Raw genomic sequence first — 20,782 nt, 5'->3', positions numbered from 1 at the left:
TAATGGTCTTGTGGAGAGGATAAACTCTACACTAAAGACCATGCTATGGGCATTTGCAGACCAGTTTAAGAGAGAGTGGGACAAATATTTACCTCCTCTGCTGTTTGCATACAGAGAGGTGCCCCAGGAATCCGCAGTTTATTTACCGTTTGAGTTGCTGTATGGGCATAAGGTGAGGGTGCCTTCAGATTTGATTTGTGATGAATAGGAGGGTGTGTGTGAATCCCACAAGGAGTCTTGTGGCATATGTCCTAACCTCAGGCAAGGCTTTGGGAGCTCATGGGCTTGGCCCAGGAAAACCTGGCAGGAGCCCAACAGCAGAAAAAGGTTTGGTATGACAGGAATGCTCGAGCCCGAGAGTATGCTGTGGAACAGCAAATTATGGTTATTATTCCTGACAGACACAGTAAGCTGCAGACACCTTGGGAGTGACCCTTCAAAGTGTCATGGAATGTCAGTACATGGTAGAACTTCTAGGCAGGAGGCAGGGGCACAAATTGTACCATGTTAACACAATGAAGCCTCACCATGATAGGGAGGCCCTGGTGCATGAGTATTTGCAGTGGATGGCAGGAGGAGTTTCAGGGGGATCTGGTGACTAATCTCATCAGTGAAGCTTAGACAGACACCTCAGTGGAAGGGGTAGCAATGTCCCAGCGGCTGTCCCTTACCCAGGTTCGAGAAATCTGAGCAGTGTTACAGGAGTTGGTTGGCATGTTCATTGGGAAACCTGGGTGTACCCACCTGGTGCAGCACCATGTGGAAACAGGATCCCAAAGGCCTCTCAAGCAGGCCCTTTACAGGGTGTCGGAGTGAGTCAGAGTCTGAGGGAGAAGATACAGGAAATGTTGAGCAGTTCCTGGGCCTCCCCAGTGGTGCTGGTACCAAAGAAAGATGGCAGCACCAGGTTCTGTATGGCCTACAGAAAACTAAATAGTCACACAAAGTCAGATCCTTACCTCATGTCTAGGATGCCTAGGACAGATAAAGCCTTATTGCAGCTGGGATGCTTAGTATCTGACCAAGGGCCACTGGCAGATGCCCTTGACTCCCACCACTAGAGGGAGGTCAGCTTTTGTGACTCCTTTCGGATTATATGAGTTCACAAAGATACCCTTTGGGATGAAAAATGCCCAGTGACCTTCCATAGGCTGGTAGATTGTATCCTAGCAGGAGCAGGAGATTATGCCCTTGCTTACCTGGATGATATTGCCATCTACAGCCATTCCTGGCATGAGCACCTTTGGCATGTCATGGATGTCCTGGGCAGACTGCAAAGGGCAGGATTGACCATGAAGCCCAGTAAGTGTCAGATGAGTATGGCAGAGGTCTCCTACCTGGGACATAGAGTGCGGAGTGGTAAGATCAGGCCAGAACCTGCCAAAGTGGAAGCTGTTCAGGTGTGGCCTCCCCCTGTTACCAAAAAGCAGGTGAGAGCATTCTTGGAGACAGCGGAGTACTATAGAAAATTCATTCCCAATTACAGTACAATAGCGGCTTCCCTCACACACCTAATGAGGAAAAATAGGCCATACAAGGTAGTGTGGATCCCATCCTGCAAGCAGGCATTTGAGAAGCTTAAAGGGGCTTTGGGAGGACCCCCTGTGTTAGCCAGTCCAGATTACAATGAATTTGTTGTGCAGGTGGGAGCTGTACTCAGCTAGGTTTCCTCAGAGAGAGGAGCACCCAGTGGTGTATCTCAGACGTAGACTCCAATCTAGGAAGACTGTTATGCAGCAGTAGAAGAATAAGCCATAGTGTGGGCACTGCAGAAACTTCAACCCTATCTGTATGGAAGGAAATTCACTGTAGTTACAGACCACAATCCCTTAACATGGCTACATCGAGCCAGCCAGCAAAATGCCAAGTTACTAAGGTAGAGCCTAGGGTTGCAGGCATATGGTATGACAGTGGAGCACCGTAGTGGGGTTAGCAATGCCAATGCAGATGGGCTATCAAGACAAGGTATGGGTTAATGTATTCCCAGATAGGCTCATTCCTCTCAAGCAATATTTCTCAAGGGTCACTTGGAAAACTAGCTTGAGTCTTCAAAGGGGAAGAGATGTGACAATGTGAGGTTATTGCCAGCTATGCCAGAAGAAGTAGGGCAGTGGATGTGTAACATATGCCAGCACAGCTAGCTGGAAATTTGTAAAGAATTACATAGCATTTGTATATCAAACTGATTTGTACAGATGCTTGTGTTGAAAAATGTGTTTGAATAGTTTGTGTTAAAACAAATGTACCAACAGTGTGCCATGATGGACAGAAAAAGAAATATAAATGTGCTATTGTAACTGTTGAAATGTATATATTGTAAAGAATAATGGAAGAGAAGAGGTTAATCACAGTCCAGCTGCAACTAACTTGAAAAAAGTGCTGAAATTAAATTACTGGGCCTAGGCAATAAAGATGTTATCTCACAGCTTTGAATGAAGCCAGAGATGCAATGCCTGTAAGCAGTATGGTTTAATAGTTTATATAGGAAGAGCAAAAGTGTTAAAATTGTTTTACAGCTTTCAGGTGCTGCAATAAACTTTAGCAAAGCTCGAGATATGTATTGTAACACGTATACGCTTAATCCTGGCAGCTTCTAGCCAAAGGCATAGCATGGGAACCAGATGTCAGCTGACCAGATGTATGCAATGTCATTCTGTAATCCACCATTAAAATGATATTTTAATACTAGGTGAGACTGAAGTCTTAGAGCAGTCTGTTTTTGGAACCTGACAGAGAAGGATCCCTCACCTATTTTATCTTTCCCTGCTCTAGTAAGTGAACTAGGGAATAGTAAGCCTTTAGATCAGTCTGGAAAATCTAGTGGGATTAGCTAATTATTGTTTTTTCGTATCTGTGTTGTTCTATTTGTGTTATTTTAATATTTCCTGTGATTGTGTTTACTGTAAATAGATACTTAGTATTTTCATGTTCTTTTCTTACTATCAAATATATTTAAACTTTTCATTGTGGCTGGTCTTTTAGAGAACATTTTAATCTCTGAGAGTACTTTTATATATTTGGTGACAGCTCTGACCGCTCCTGAAAGCATTGCTCTTGGTCAAACTACCATTTGTATCAGTATTAATTTTACTGAGTATAATTGTGTACCCTTGCAAGAGCCTTACAGTACCTGGCTTTGGAGTGTCTGGTGGTGGTGTTAACTACCTTATAGTCTGGGCAGAAGGGGGCATAGCTAGTAAATCTGTGCCAGCCTTTCCCAGGTGTGTGTGTGTGTGTGTGTGTGTGTGTGTGTGTGTGTGTGTGTGTGTGTGTATGTAAATCAGATCTCAGAGTGTGTATCAGCTGTTTGGAGTAGGTACACAGGTTTCACAGAGAGAGTGTTGGAGAACTTGGCTTGGACACTGGGCTGTGGTCTCAACTCTATAGCTGTGGTAGTGGGAAGTCTTATTGTAGACTTGGTGGGAGACAGAGAAATCCAGACCCTAGACTGTGTGTGCTCTAAAGGAAAATTGTGCTTGATGCAGAGAGCTGCATCTGGAAATACTGGATGTATCAATTTGTGTTTCAAGTGAACGTCCCTCTCTAGTGCCAGTGGGTGAGGATTCAGGCTCTTTGATTACTGGCCCAGAGTGGAGATGTGGCATCATGTTTTATAAATCTGTCCATAGTCATCATTTCTGCAGTGATTATTTGGGCATTTGTCCACTTATTCATCAAACACCTCACTGTACATCTCTTTTCCAGGAGTAAGGATTTCTTTAGGGATTGCTGTTCTTTCAGGGCATTTTTTTTTAAATCCATTCTTGGGCTTGTCTTTATCTCTTTGGAATTTTCAAGTGTTCAACCACTGGGCAGGACCCCTTAGGTAAGATGTATACTTGTTAGTATTTATATAGTTTAATCTTTTAGAGGCACCTGTGTAAGTTGGTTGCCTTTTCTCTTGTCCTCCATTACTGTGTGTGTGTTATCTTATTACTACCAGAGCTTCTTCATATCTACTAAATAAGGAAAACTTTCAAGTTCACTTACTTTGTTTTCATTTCTTTGACAAGATAGTACTTCGTTCAAAACTGAAAAAAATGTATTTGTGGGAGGGCATGTGCTTTCTGGCACCATTTCTTTGATCACGTACATGAAAAAAAAAAGGAAGTGTCCTACTCTGAGTACAGATCTTGAGAAAATTTGGAAGAGCCATACAAGAGGGAAGATGATTTTTTTTTTTTTTTTACTTGTTGCTAAGGGCTTTGTGGAAGATCATCTGCTACGACAATACTAATATATAGCTAATTCTTTTTGTAATAATTATTCTTATTTACATTTTAATTTATAATTGAAATGTTACATGGTGTAATAGTTAGCACTGGGGTTGTGCCTGTGCGAGTTCATTCCTTAACCCAGATGTCCAGGACATTATAGGGTGTCATGCATCCCACAAGCCTGGGTGATGAGAGTTTTTCACCAGATGCTAGGTAACATGAGGATACTTTTGTTGGATCCACTTTAGAAGTCCATCATAAAAGAATGTAGGTGTGTGTGAGTGTTAAATATCAATGTACTTTTAAATGTTTTGGCTAACTCTGAGAATTAAATATTCATTAAAAGAAGAGAAAGACATCTACCATCTAAATACATAAACTGAGTACTAGTGTATTTGGAACTCAATAAATGTTGACAATGAATATTTTTCATTTTTTCTTAGAAAATTTCCCTTTGGCTGATCTGTTAAGTGAAACAATCACTGGAGTGGAGACAACTTCCAACAGCAGTGGCTCTGTCAGGTACAGGTTTGGTTAGAATAATAATTCCAGTTAAGGAGACTAGAATGATGTCAGACTATTTGGACGCCGTGTATACTTTGTATTGTAACATTAATTTCAAGGGTTTTTGATTAATATCTTCCTCGTCTGGTCATAAAGGTGTGTAGTCTTGAGTGTACTTTGGTCTTGTATTTCTTGCCAAAGTAATGTTATCAGCCATCTCACACACCCTGAGCAGCATCAAAGGCTTTACTTTTTTTTTCAGGAGGTTTGTTTATATATATATATATATATATATATATATATATATATATATATATATATATATATACACACACACACACACACGCACAAACTGAGACTTTCATTTAATGCTGGTCTATAGCAATAATTTTAAAGGCAAAAAGTGTGAGACGGTGAAGAAGTAAAATTTAAAATGGCTGAATTACTGAATTCCAAATATAAAATTAGATATTTGTCATCAAAGATATAACATGACAAATTACTGGAAATGATTCTAGTAGTATGCTAGAAAATGAACCAGTGTCACTGGAGGAGCCAGTTAGAAAGGATGGAAGTGAGCCGCCAGTGCTGATTCACCTGTACTTGGCGGTAGTGGGAGATGGAATGACCATCTACAGTTTTAGCATTTACTGGAAAAAGAGGTGAATGTCATGCAGCATCTGGATGCAGAATATGTACTTGGCTGTGCCGCGCCTTGCTCATGTTGTAGCCTTCATTTAGTATGTACCTGTGAGTGAGTATGTTGGTCACAACTTGGTGGTTGGGCCCAGAAAATGGAAAATCCTTCATGGCTGCCTAGATGATGATCTCATTGCCATTATCTCTTGCACCTGTAATGGGGAACAAACAGGCATGGTTGTATGGCAGCAACTTAACTGGCAGATGTGGGTCAGAAACAAGAATATGAAAAATTTAAAAAAAAATGGTATCGGCAGTTACCTCTGTACTTTTCGTGTAATTCTCTCTTTCTCTCGTGTTGAAGCTTTTTAAAAATAGCATCTGTGAATTATAAAACTGTTTAAATGCACCTGTTTTCTTAAGTTCATAGTCTAATAATAAGTCATACTTATGTGATATTCTCAGTTGTGTTATATTTTCTTTCTGTCATAAATACCCATGTGACATAGTCCACTTACTTATACAAATAATTAAAAATAAATGGAGTTGATGCGTTTTTAATCCTACCCTGCAGATGCCAAATGGTGATTGTTTGCAGAGCACTATAAGTTTGTGCCATAGAAGTTTGCATACCATAACAGAAATATCTCACAAAAGTGTATTTTTTTTTAATGCAGAGAAAATGAGATTACTTTAGCTAGAAAAAAAGGGGGGGGGGGCTGCACTGCAAGGTACCATGACGTATGATTAGTATGTTGCCAATTAGATTGAATTCTGTAAAATGTAGTGGTGATTACACAGAAATAGTAATTGGTGACATAAAGTTTGAGAAAAAAAAAAAACATACTGGGCCACAATTTTTTCGCAGCAAGTCATAAATGCTTTTGTAATGAAACTTCCCGCTCAGACATGAGATAACTAACTTCTTACTGCAGACAGAACTGTGTGATGATAACAGAGACTTCTGTTAGGCCAGAAGCATTATTATTGTCCTTGCACCAAGTGTACAAGCAGAAAGTCATAACATTATGTAAAAGTCACATATCTTACTACATGCCTGTAGGAACTGACAAATGATTCCAAGCAGCAGGAACTGCATAGTCCTTAAATGCGCATATGTAGCAATTTCTGAGTCTCATTAGTCTTTTAAAATGGGTACCTGTTGTTTACCTTGATTTTTATGTTCAAAATCATTTTTATACATTTTGCTGTGAACTAATCCTCTGGTTCATACAAAGTGAAAACATACATATAGGTAGAACAAAGGATTAAGGTTGTTGGTTGCTAATGAGCTGCTTCCTGTAGTCCAGGGTTTGTTTCCTTCAGCCTCCATTTACATTCTACAGTCGGTACAGAGGGTTAAGGCTGTAAGCTGTTAACATGTTGCTTCTTGTAATCTAGGGTTGGATTTCTTAAGCCACCGTTTGCTTACTGTTTGACACAGAGCAAGTCACTTAACCAAGTTGTACTCCATTGCTGAGTCTGAAAAAGGTCCATATTTATCAGTGCACTACTTAGCTTAACAAATAAAATAAGTAAAATACACATTTCCATCTTTTTCATGTTAATGACTGCAGCTTTCATGGTGCACAATGCTGTGAGTTGACATCATTAAGAGCTGCAAGGAACTACTGGTTCTGTTCCACTTTTCTGCCACTTCATGTTGCCAGCAGAGATTATATTAAATCAGAAAACAGATGCATGTAGGCGCAGAAAAAAACAATATTGGGACATTTTTTAATTTTATGTTATTGGTGATGCACAACAGTTGTATAGAAATTGAGATGTAAGACAACAACTTGAAGGGCAAGAGCTATGCAGCCTCTCATGTACATATGCAGCAGCTTCTATACCACACATCTTTCCCTCAGACCTTATTGTGGCATAATTGATAATGTTTTAATGTATTTCAAATTAAAATAGGTTAGATAACAAGAATGTATAATAGAGGTTGGATAACTGTGATAAACAATTATTCCCCTACAAAGGAGAGTTCTTATTCTTCATGACCTCAAGATCAAAGCATGAGAGGTTACCAAGAATCCAAACCGGTCTGCTGCTCTTACTGTTATTTATGGTGCAGGATGGAGCAGGTGAGATGCATGCTAAAATCTGGTTAAAATAACTGTACAGTACAACTTTGAAGTTACTTGAGCTAATCGCCTCTAGCTGTTTAGTTTAGAACCATGCTGAAGAGATTTACTTAGAATGGTAATGAAGAAGAAAATTCTAAGAGTGGCTCCTGTGCCTGTTACATTCCATGATACAATACAGCTGAATTGACTGCTTTGGGAAGGGTTCCTGTTGCGGTCATTTATGATGTTTGAGTTTACCCACTTTCTGTTTCAAAAAGCTGGCTGGATTTTTCCTGTAGTGAATTGCTTTCCATTGCGGACCAACATGTTTTCTGCTAAGACCCAAGTGTAACCGTTGCTTTTCTTTACCCACTTCAGTACTTCTTACTCTCTGACTACCACTGCTTCTTCACACAGAGGGAAATATTTACTGTATAGTGTTGCACAATTTTACGTTAAGCAATATTTTTTGTTACATGGATATCATCTTCATTTTCAGCTCAATGTTTCTCTCCAGAAAAAGAGAGCATATACAGTTATATCATCCTCTAAATCTGTAAACAAGTTGCTTGTGGTAGGCAGATTGCACCTGAAGATTCACACACCCATACCTTTTCTGTTTAAGGCCAGACTATAACCTTAAATCTTACGAAATATGTCTAAATTCTAAGAAAGCTACCTCTATTTAAAGATTGTAATCATCATTGCTTACTGAGAAATTCTTGAAAACCACAGAGAAAAAGCACAAGTTTCCAAGCGTAGAAATTCAGAAAAGGGAGAAAATATGGAGAGAAAAAGGTTTGAAGGAAGCAAGAAAGGATGCATATATCAAAAGAGATAGAAAATAAAATTCCAGGAATTCTTTTGTTTCAGTCTGATAAGAAATGCATATATTTAGCCAGTTCTGCAGAAGAATACACTTCTGCTTTGACTGATCCCTAAACATGTCAGCACATGAATAATAACTTTTGACCCCACTGCTAAAAATTTTAAAATTAAAAATCATCTTCATCTGTATGTGCTTCTGAGTCTCTGAGACTATTATTGGAAGTATAACACACATGGCAGATCTTGAGTGCTTTATAATGGGTAAAGTAGTTGCAGAAAGAAAAGGTTACTCTATACTGAGCCACGTATCAACACTCCTACACTTTTTTCATTTATTTTGTATTATTCACTTTTCTTTTGCCAAACTGTACCCAAGTATTTTTCCTGAGACAGCGAGGCAGCAGCAGAGATGAACATTAACTGCTTTCCAGACCATCAGTGGCTGCATTTAGAATTGAGCAAGGGAATACTTTGCACCAGTGATGATTTGTCAAGGAAAAAGAAAAGGGAAGAGAAAGCCTTCTGATGAAAGAGGATTTCTTTTCAACCAGACTGGGTCTTCAGAGTTTATGGACTAAGAGCATAAGGATGTGTCTTTCTAATCCATTATCTACCCATGCCCACCAGCACTGAAGACATTGTATTTGCTGCAACAGTAAGTTTAGATGGGAGAGTGTTTAATTTGGCCTGCTAATTATCTTTATTTACTTAAGAAATATTATGTATAAAAGATAAGATGGTAGAATCTCTCCTGTATTTTCAGGGATGTCACAAGGGTGTATAGTTTGCACTAAACACACAGCCTGCATCCCCAAGGAAACTGGTTGTACAAGTCTCTTAATAAAAGGACCTCTACAATAATCCAAAAGCAAGTAATTTTGCTGTTTCTGATGATCTCAGCCCAAAAGCCTTTTTCACTAATTTTATCATTTGACAGGGGAATTGGGGTTGCTGAACAGGTATGGGAAGAAAGTGTACACATGTCCTGTACTCTAGCTTTCAGTGTTCTTAATTATTCAAACTGTATAGTTTCCTGTTGTAGCTCATTTCAGTGGTGAGACCATGTGGTTTCCTGTCGTAGCTCATTTCTGTGTTGAATTCACAAAACTACAAAAGATAGTGAAGAATAAGAAAGTTCATAATCAGGGATTTAACCTTCTTCACCAGTGAAGCTAGTTTATTGCATTCTTTGTTGAGGTACAGCCATACCTCTTAACCTGGAGACATCAAAAATCTGGACAAAGGCGCATGACAAGTAGGTACAACTGGCCAAAAATCTGGATGCTAATCAACATAAAGTCTGCATGTATAATAAAGTAGCTCCACCCACTCTAATGGAATTGTGGGATGCCAACATTCAAGTAACTGTGAAACGTTCCCCAAGTTAGCGTTAACTCTGAAAATATACATTCACACAAAAACACCAGTGGATGTCCCTTTACAGCATTAACAAAAAATCTTAAGGGAAGTAGGAGGCAATAGGCAGGTAAAGCACTTTGCATTCTACTTTCTGCCCTACCACACTTCTAGCATGTACACACTAACCTCACGTAAGCTGCACCCTTACATAAATTCATTAATATAACATATACCAGTAACTGTAACATCATATATAAAAGATCTGTGCACTCTAATCTTAATAGGAAACTAAGGTCTGTCATAACAGTCATTGGTATAACAAGCTACTGTTGTCAGTATGTGGCTATCCGGTCTTTCTGATCAATGGATGAAATAAATCTGATTCAGAAACCTTCTGCTCTTGTAGTTATGAAAATACCAATGTGCATTAGTAGGTTTTGTAAACAAATCTGGTAGCTACTGTTGCTGCGCACTGACTGATACCTCTAACCGTCCAGAAATTAGACTCATATTTTAACTACATCCACGTCTCTCCTCTTAATCCCAATTCCCTCCTAAAACTGGTGATTTTTGGAGAAAAGGTGGTGAATCACACAGTGTATAACGACAATAGTTAGTTATACACTTCTTTTACTTCGGAAAATGTTTATTCATTTGTAGGATCTTATTCTTTCGCTGTCTCAAATTAATATATATATAATAATATAACATTTTTATATATATATATATAATATATATATATATATAATGTATATATAGTGCATACCTCTCAACCTTTTAGCACAATAAATCTGGTCAGAGACTAGCATAATGGGGGGGACAAAGGCCCCAAAAATAGGGACATAATTTAAATATTGCTCTTATAAACTTAGAAAGCTGATAGAATAACAGGATATGTGTTAGTTTGCATTTTTATGAAGGATATGAAGTCTGAAACTCACATATATGTAATTATTTATTGACTTCTGTCCTCCATGATTTGCCAGATAACCACAAATTTTATGAGAAACAGACCAAATTTATGGGGCTAAATCTGGATACTTGAGAGGTATGTTATATACACATGCACACGTGTTCTGTCTGTCACAAACACACACACACCTTCTGTCTGCTCTCTCTCTCTCACAAACACACACACCTTCTATGAGTTCTCTTTGCTGTCTGTCACATACACACACATGCACACATCTACCTTTTCTCTGCTCTCACAGCCACACACTCATGCACACACCTACTTTCTCACACAGTAACAGGCACACTTCCTCTCTCATACAAATGGCTAGTTTAAATTATTACATACATACACAAACTTTCAGTTTTCACTGAATTTGCACTTTTCTGCTTTCTTTTTGTGCAAATTCACTGTTTTTGCTTCTGGAGCATCCTGCTCTCAGTTTGGGCCACTAAGACCACCCACTATGTGATGTCATCATATATACCCTTTCCATGCCCTTTTTTTTTTTTTTTTTTTTTAATAAATATAATCCTGCCTGACCTTTCCCAGGATTATTTTCATTCCTTAGGAAAAGCAGATACAACAATGCTTTGGTTCCGATTTAGTCAATCACAAAAGCTTGTTCTTGTGGAATATAATTACATAGCTTGTTGTGATTTCATAGTAGCTTATTTAAGTACTCATTATTGCACTGTCCCAGTGACACATAAAAGGAAGAGTTCTGGCTGCATTAAAGTCATAAGACTTAAATGCAGCAGTAATATCTGTATTGTTAATGTTGTGTACTGATAGCTTCCTTCATAGTGCTAAACTGATACAAGATAGTAAGTATCTTAACAGCAATATCTGTATTGTATGCACTTTACTGATCACTTCACACCTCTCAAATTCTTTGCTCAAGAATCAGGGTGAGGGTAGGCTTGAATGAATTCCAAATGAGGAATAATTTTAAATAGTTAATTTTCTTGAAAATGTAACAAAGCATTTTCTGAACAAAAAGTGCAAAACTCTAATGTAGGGCATTATCGACTGACTGTATTCATCATCGATTTTACAAGAAATCAAACATTTTGCTAGGTGCAGGATGAAGATGGGAGAATAAACAGGGGTAGTTGAGAGAAATAGGTATTGGCGATATTTCAACATATTTCAGTAATACATCAGTGCAGCAAAATGATAAATATCCCTTGAGAAATTTAATAAATTGGTGCAAACTGTCCATTTCCCAAGCCTGTAGAAGAACATATTACAATAAAGTTTGGGTCAGAAAATATGACTTTGCTAATATCTGATACACTTCAGCCAGACAGCTTGCAGCTATTTCTCCTTGTTAGTTTTGGGACATTTCCTGCACTGATAATGTACTGAACAGTTCTGTAAAACCCTATGTCTCTCACTTTGTTTTCGTCTAGTATCTGTGGGACTGTAAATCACTTCAACAGTCAGGAAGATTCATAAAAGTTTCACTTAAGGTGTGGGTAGCATGTGAGTAGAGCCTGACAAATCCCAACTTGTCTCAGACATCAGCTGCTTAGCTTGCAACTTCTTATCTCCGGGATGACAGGTGTAAAAATATTTGGGGGTAGTAAGGCAAACCTTTTCAATATTAGTACTATTAATGTGAAATGCCGGGAGAAGAAAAAGATGGAATGTGAATTAACCCTACAGTTCAAGTGAAATACATCTATAATGATGTGTTTGCATTATTTAGTAAGTGTAAATGCTGGCTTTTCTCTGGTTTACTTATTGCTATACCAGCTATAAGCATGCGTTACATACCTCTCAGCTGTCCAGATTTGTGCAGAATGTCTAGATTTTTGCCCCATATTTTTGGTCTGTTCCTCATAAAATTTTGGTTTTCTTTCAAATCACTGTTAAATCTTTGCGCTTTAAAGCAAGAAACTAGTGACAAACATTTGAGTTTCAGATTTCATACCCTTCAGAAAATTCATGCTAAAGCAAAATCTTTTAGTCTGTCAACTTTCTTAGTTTGTAAGAACAGCATTTAAAAATTGTCCGTATTTCAGGACCTTAGCCCCCTATTATGTATGGCTTTGTCCCGATTTCTTGCCCTAAGAGGTTGAGAGGTATGGTGTGATGGTGTGGCAGACTGGCAGTGCCTCGCCGGCTTCATATATGAATGCTGATACTGCATTTGTGGTTACACTAAAGCACATAGTGATTTAATTGTAGCAAACTTTTTTTAAATTAGTAACAAGCAGTTTTAAATATTTTTTTAACCTTCGTAGAGCAGATGTGTGTTTTAATGGGTGTCTGGAGACCTAGCTACAGTTGTGGGCAAAGACTCAAAATCCTTGACACTTTTTAAATATGACTCTTAATTCCCCTAAAATATTAAAGGAACAACAGGTCTTGCATGCAGATGCATTTTCTAAATAATGTCTGGTATTGCTCACTAGCTGTAATTATTAATACTGTATCAGAAAATCCCATATTTTACAAGAGACACTGCAATAACTTAGTTGCAATATCGGTACTGTAATGCACTGTATGAAAATGAAATCACAATTTAAAGGGGGCAAATGGGAATTCATGGCACCCTATTATTTTCAGCACAAAACTGGAAAAAAACGGGAATTTGGTACAGTTGAGAGGTGTGGTTGCCGCAGGACTTGATGAAGAGCTAACTCTTCATACTTTCTAACTTGACCTTGCCTTGACTTGACTTGAAAGTATTCAGTAGTATTCCACATAAGGGCCATCTCCAGTGGATTAGACAGATAAAAGTCCTGACTGTGACCCAACCTTGATTATTGTCTTGGGTGTTTGTTGGAGATGGCACTAGAAAAAGTGATGCAGGCTTAGCCAGTTCACCTCTCTTTGGTGGGAGGGCATGGGATGTGTACCCAAGGGATACATTCCTTTATTAGAATCCTCTGTGGAGACCACACAGGTGTTTTAGCTTCAAAGGGAATAGGATAGTCTTGAGGTGTGTCTTAACACTTGTGGAAGTGAGTGGCATGCCCTTACTGCCAAACCCTGTGGTAGCTGAATATGCCCAGTGGGAATAGGGTTTAAAGTAAAATTCTATTCTTCCACACAGATGGCTGTCTGCTTTTCCGTCTTGCCCCCATTAAATGCTGTTGCTAAGGGGAAATAAAGGGGTCATTAACATGTCTGAGAAGGGAGAGTTTGATGGTCAGTGGAGGAGCAAAGCTAAAAGTAAAGCTAAACTAAACTGTTATACACAAGGGAATAATTGATAAATTAAAAGCATTACATTCGATCCATGTTTAATTCAGTGAGTAAAACACTGGTTAAACCACAGGAAACAAGAGGCAGTGGTTGGGATTAACTTCCATTTCCAATGGAGGTTACCAGTAGTGTCCCACAAGGCATTACACTGGGGGTCTCCTCTTTTTGAAGTATTTTTCAGGTATAAAAGTAGGGAATGGGATGTGGATATCTTACTGTGCTTAAGGTTTATAACTGGATAACATAATTGCACCAGTAAAAAAAATACTGATGGTCTTAAAGATGGTTTATAAAAAGTTCACACCTGGTGTGACAGTAATGGCCACAGCTTTAAGGTCAGCAAATGTACAGCAGTGAGTCTTGGCCAAAAGGACATAAATTACGATTACAAAATAGATGTTTATATCAGAAAACATGGCACTGTTATTAAAGATGTAGGGACAAGGGTAAACAGAACTTTAAACTTTGACCACTGTGTACCTACCAAAGTACAAAAATATAACTTATATCACATCTGATTTTAATCAATCAAACTTAGCCACTCTAGAAAACCCATTGTTGTACGTTCATACCTCGCTGATTTGATCCAGTATTGAACACCATGCTTCAATTTGTAGCCTTCATACAAGACTCTTGGTAAAACTTGAAAATGTGCAATTCTCAGGAATTAACTTTATAGCTGATGTTCATCGTGTTTCTCTGTTGCAGTCATTGCACTTGGGTTATCCTGCTGGCAGGCAACCCGCAGTCGGCCCGAGTTCCAAAGTCTTGGTCCGGCGTGGGTTGCTGTCACCTCTTCCCTGACGTCAGTGCGCCAGGGGTATAAAAGATGCAGCCAACGCCATTTTCTCCAGTCTTTCTTGCTGTGTGGTGCCCGAAGCAAAAGCAGTTCGCAAGTGCCGGTCGGCCGACTCGAGTTTCAGATCCGAAGTCTTCAATAAAGCTAAGTACCCCTTTGGGGAAACTTTTTCTTGCTCCAGACTGATGTCAGTAAAAGTTAATAATTGTATTTCTTGTGGGAAGCAAGTACCTCATAAGGACTTTCACTCTTACTGTATTCCTTGCCTAGGTCCTGACCATGACGTTACCAGTTGTCAGTTTTGTGCTAGATTCAATAAACGCACTATTAAACGTCGGTTTGATTTTGCTTTATATTATTTTGGCCGAAGGTTTAATTACATAATGCCGTCAGAACAACCGACGACCGGAATTTATAAAAAACGCAAAGACAAAGAAAAGGGCAGGCATCCGAGGTCCAAAACTGACAACGAAGCCTCTTCTAGGCCAGTCGCCGGTTCTCAGCAAGGCACTTTCACAGCCCCTGACACTCGCTATCTCAGAGCCACAGGTCATAACAGACAGCCACGTGGAAACACCAAGGCCTGTGGAAACTCAAGGTATTGGGCCTACGGAAACAATTCCCTCAGATGGGTCCGGAGCCGCTGAGCAGGCATCGGCTTCTGAGGGTGTTTTCAGACCTTCACAGCTTGCAATTAAGCCCACTACAGCAGCCAAGGCAAAGTCAAAAACACCATTAAAGACAAGGAAACAAGTACAGCATTCTCCTGAACAGTCATCCTTGCCAAAGAAACAGATGCTTAAAATGGCCGAAGACCTAATTACTTTAATCAGGGGTTCCCATCCCCCTCCTGACAAAAGGCCTAGGCAAGACACTGATTATGATTCCTCTGACCAGGTTTCTATTTCCTCTGATTCCTCTTCCGACCAGGGATATTCTCTCCCTCCCTATGAGGACTCTGATGCAGAAGAGTCTATACCTTCAGCCTCTCCGCCTGAGGATTATTCTTTTGGGGAAACCGTGCACACCATGAGGGAGCATTTCCATTGGGAGAGCCAAGATTATTCAGAATCCAAGAAAAGGCTCAGAGACTTCCTTTTATTTGCCTCAGCACAGGCCCCTGGCTGTCCCCCCTGTGCTTGATATTGTTGATGATGTTTTCTCTGAATCCAGTCTGTCGCCTGATTCTTTACCCCCTGCACCAGTCAAGCCAGACAGGTACTACAAGGTCCCTGACACTCATAAATTTCTTTACAAAAACCCCGCTGCAGACCCAGAAACAATTTCCCAGGGTCCTAAAGGGGTTAAGGCTTCCACTGCTAAAAATCCTGTCCCCTCGGATAGGGATTCCAGAGCTCTGGACAGATGGGGAAAAAAGTTTACACTTCTGCTACTTTAGGTGTAAGGGCTTTAAATTGCCAGTTTTACATGCTTAAATATCAACAGTACCTTATGTCAGTGTTAAAGCAGAAAATGGTTTCAAATTCAGAAAGTCCTGACAGTAAGGAAATGCAGGGTTTATTGCATGCAGTTGAACAAGTAGGAAAGCATACTCTGCAATGTGTTTTTGATTCATTAGAGGCTTCTTGTAGAGCTGCAGTTACAGGCTCTGTTATTCGAAGGCATGCTTGGTTGAAAGAACAAAGTTTACCTGACCATGTTAAAGTAAAATTATTGGATGCTCCACTACAGCATGATACTTTGGTGTTTAGGCAGAAGAGGTGTTAAAGAAAATGGAGGATAAAGCAAAATCAATGCAGACAGTGAAGGATTTCTTACAGGTTCAACCACCGAGATTTAGCAGAAACTGGCCTTCAAAAAATTGGTCCTTTCCAGTGTCAGACAGGCCACAAAGAGGCAGATACAGACACCCAAGAGGCAGATCTCAGCCCCAAGGCTCCTACAGACCTAAACAATGGAGTGCTTCAGCCCCGAAAGGAGGGGAAGACAAATCACAGCCTTATAGGAAACAGTACCAATGACTTCCCTCTACAGATGTCAAGCACTTACCTTTTGGCAACACTCCTAGGGGGAAAGCTAGCACTTTTCTCAAAAAATTGGCACATAATCACCCAAGACAAACGAGTACTGAATATTGTTTCTCAAGGTTACAGGTTCCACTTTCACACGCTTCCAAAATCAAAAGGTATGCCAGACCTGCCACAAAACCAATGGGCAGAGGCACAAAAACAGATTGCTGCTCTTATGGACATGGGAGCTATTCAAAGAGTTCCTCAGCAAGAACAGGGACAAGGATTTTACTCGAGACCTTTCTTAGTACCCAGAAAGGACAAAGCCTGGAGACCAATACTGGACCTGTCAATCCTAAATACTTTCCTGGATGTTCCAAGATTCAAAATGTTAACACTACAGCAACTTCTGCCCATGCTGGGCAAGAAGGCTTGGCTAGTTACTTTGGACCTCAAGGAGGCATACCTGCATGTCCCAATCAGACAATCTTGCAGAAGATACCTCAGATTCATAGCAGGCTCATTGCATTACCAATTCTCTGCATTGCCCTTTGGCTTATCTACTGCGCCCAGGGTCTTCACAAAATGCCTGGCACCAGTAATTGCATTTTGCAGAGGTATTCAAATATATCCTTACTTCCACGACTGCCTTATTCAAGCAGAGAACAAGGACGTTCTACTATAGCATCTTCCATTTGTAAAAGATTACTAATTTGCCTAGGGTACACAGTAAGTGAAAATAAATGAAAACTAATGCACTGTCAAGAGATAATATTCCTGGGTGCAAGCTTAAATACATCTGCCCAGATGGCTTATCTCATGCCAGGCAAACAAGGCAACTGACTCATTACTTTCAAATGATGGCAACAAAAACCCAGCTCCCTGCAAGAAACATTCTGCAGGCCCTGGACTTCATGGCATCCTGCATTCTACTAATTCCATATGCAAAACTGCATATGAGGAAACTACAATGGTATCTAAAAAGTGTTTGGACTCAGCATTGTCACAGCCTGGAGACAATCATAACTTTAATTCCCTGCCTACAACAGGAGTTTTGATGGTGGTCCCAGGCCTGTCACCACAACAAGGGACAGCCTTTCACCTTACCCACAGCCAGGCAGACAATAACAACAGATGCATAGGATTATGCCTGGGGGGCACATATGGCAGGAAAATATATTCAGGGCACGTGGCCCAAGGAACAAATGCATCTTCACATCAATCAAAAAGAGATGCTAGCTGTACAGAATGCCCTGACAGCTTTCAAGGACTAACTACATCTAGGACAACTATTAATAAAGACTGACAATACCACAGTTATGTGGTACATAAACAAGCAAGGGGGCACACATTCTTACCCCCTATGCAGACAAGCCATGACTTTGTGGAACACAGCACTGACCTATCAAGTACATCTGCAGGCACAAGTCCTGCCAGGAACAAAAATTACACTGGTAGATGAACTAAGCAGAAATATCATGGATCCTCACGAATGGGAACTAAATCCACAAGTGTTCAGCATGATAACGAGGAAATGGGGACGCCCAGACATAGATCTTTTTGCCTCCCCTCACAATTACCAAATACAGAAATTCTGCACAAGAATTTATCATTCTCAAGCATGGAAAGTGGATGCTCTATCATTCAGCTGGAAAGGCCTGACAGTCTATGCCTTCCCTCCGATGCCTCTTATTACCAAGGTGCTCATAAAAGTCAGACAAAGGCCAAAAATGATCCTGATTGCCCCAGACTGGCCATGCCAGCACTGGTACCCAATCCTAAAGAGCTTGTCTCAAGGCCCAGCTTGGCTTCTACCTCAAATTCCTCATCTTCTGACTCAACAAGACAATCAGATTCTGCACAGTCAACTCAGAACCTTAAATCTGGCAGCATGGCAGATAATGTAGCCACTCAGACTGCACCTCTCTCTCAACCTGTTATGGATGTCATTTTAGAAGCTAGGAGGCCCAGCACTAGGAAATCTTACGCAGAAAAATGGAAGAGATTCTGTGCTTGGAACCAGGCACAAGGGCTCGAACCACTTGTCCCAAATATACCTCAGATTTTACAATATCTAACTGAGATGCTGGACAAAGGCCTGTCTTTCTCATCAATTAAAATCCATGCCTCTGCCATTTTAGCTCATTACAATATGGAACCTCCTATTTTTTCACATCCTCTACTATGACAGTACCTCAGAGGGGCAAAAAATATAAGACCCACAAAGAGAGCACCAGTACCAACTTGGGATCTCAATTTTGTTTTAGAAAAACTCACACTGCCTCCTTTTGAACCAGCTAGCACAGCTGATATAAAATTCTTATCATGGAAAACTGCTCTGCTCCTACCAATAACTCCAGCAAGAAGAGTCTCAGAGTTACAGGCATTAATGGCTGTGGAACCTTTCATCATTTTTCATCAGGACAGGGTTTCTCTTAGGACAAACCCAACATTCATGCCAAAAGTGGTCTTCAATGTGGCCTTGAACCAAGCCATTCATTTACCAACTTTCTACCCAAATCCCCAGAATAAAGGGTAGAGACTTCTGCACGCTTTGGATAGACACAGGCAGCTACGATTCTGTTTGGACAAAACAAAAGCTTTCAGAAAAACTGAGCAGTTGTTTGTAGCTGATGCTGCAGGATCACAAGGAAAGCCTATTACAAAGCAGACAATTTCAAAATGGATAGGACACTGCATCCGCTTCTATTATGCACAACATGGCAAATCAGTGCCTAAGGGCATTAGGCCACATTCTACCAGAGCAACAGCCACTTCAGCAGCTTTTCTCAGAGGAGTACCAACCAAAGACATTTTAGAAGCTGCAACCTGGAGCTCAGTGCACACTTTCACCAAGCACTACCACTTGCTTCTCTACTCTAAATCCAGAGCAGGCTTTGTCATTGCAGATGTTCTTCATCTCACATTGCTGCAGTCCTTACATATGGGGTAGTCCGCTGTCCTCGGTCGGCCCCTAAATACCAAAGTATAAAGGCTGACGCCTGTCAAGGCGCTTAGAACTGCACATCGTAGAACATTTGTGGGGTACAAAAGCGCATGACCGACGTCATATCCTCAGTCTTTTGCCGCATGGTCCGATGCAGAAGCAGCGCTGGTTGCAAGTGCCGTTCATGCTCTGAAATTTTCTTTTCGAAGTTCGGAGTTTCAGACCGAATCAAAAGTTGGCTAAAGTACCGCTCAGTTATAGAATATTTTGCTTTTTCTTTGCCTCAGTGTTTTATACCGGATGTCAGTGAAAAGTGAATAACTGTATTTCTTGTGGGAAACAGATACCGCATAGGGATTATCATTCTTTGTGTATTCCTTTGTTTGGGGCCTGAGTTACCACGTTGTTGGGTGTCGTGCTTTTGTGCGCTAGATTCAATAAGTGCACTATTAAGCTTAAGGTTAGATTGCGCTAGGCTGGTCTTCGGAAGCGTGCAATTATAAATTTATGCCGTTGATTCTCCGGGCGCCCGCTTCTTCGGCTAGCGCCAGAAGACAAAGCAGTTAAACCCAGGCAAGAAGAGTGCGTCCGCTCCGACGCCGGTAAATGATGTTTTCTCTGAATCCAGTCTGTCGCCTGATTCTTTACCCCCTGCACCAGTCAAGCCAGACAGGTACTACAGGGTCCCTGACGCTCATAAATTTCTTTACAAAAACCCCGCTGCAGACCCAGAAACAATTTCCCAGGGTCCTAAAGGGGTTAAGGCTTCCACTGCTAAAAATCCTGTCCCCTCGGATAAGGATTCCAGAGCTCTGGACAGATGGGGGAAAAAAGTTTACACTTCTGCTACTTTAGGTGTAAGGGCTTTAAATTGCCAGTTTCACATGCTTAAATATCAACAGTACCTTATGTCAGTGTTAAAACAGAAAATGGTTTCAAATTCAGAAAGTCCTGACAGTAAGGAAATGCAGGGTTTATTGCATGCAGTTGAACAAGTAGGAAAGCATACTCTGCAATGTGTTTTTGATTCATTAGAGGCTTCTTGTAGAGCTGCAGTTACAGGCTCTGTTATTCGAAGGCATGCTTGGTTGAAAGAACAAAGTTTACCTGACCATGTTAAAGTAAAATTATTGGATGCTCCACTACAGCATGATACTTTGTTTGGTGTTTAGGCAGAAGAGGTGTTAAAGAAAATGGAGGATAAAGCAAAATCAATGCAGACAGTGAAGGATTTCTTACAGGTTCAACCACCGAGATTTAGCAGAAACTGGCC

The 20,782-nt window shown here is 40.3% G+C and overlaps 1 protein-coding gene across 2 annotated transcripts in view; it reads left to right on the top strand.

Moving 5' to 3' along the window:
- The window catches only part of RALGAPB (Ral GTPase activating protein non-catalytic subunit beta), a 3,411,848-nt gene that overhangs the window by 3,166,365 nt on the left and 224,701 nt on the right, over nt 1–20,782 (top strand). For both annotated transcript variants that reach the window (XM_044090192.1, XM_044090191.1), the window contains exon 28: nt 4,661–4,739. In XM_044090192.1, the coding sequence (XP_043946127.1) occupies nt 4,661–4,739 (79 nt within the window). The remainder of the gene's footprint in view (nt 1–4,660; nt 4,740–20,782) is intronic.

The sequence above is a fragment of the Protopterus annectens genome, chromosome 12.part0, assembly GCF_019279795.1.
Source record: "Protopterus annectens isolate FY-2018-M chromosome 12.part0, PAN1.0, whole genome shotgun sequence".
Classification (NCBI taxonomy): Eukaryota; Metazoa; Chordata; order Ceratodontiformes; family Protopteridae; genus Protopterus; species Protopterus annectens.
Note: the sequence above shows the minus strand (reverse complement) of the source record. Positions and strands in the feature narration are given on the sequence as shown.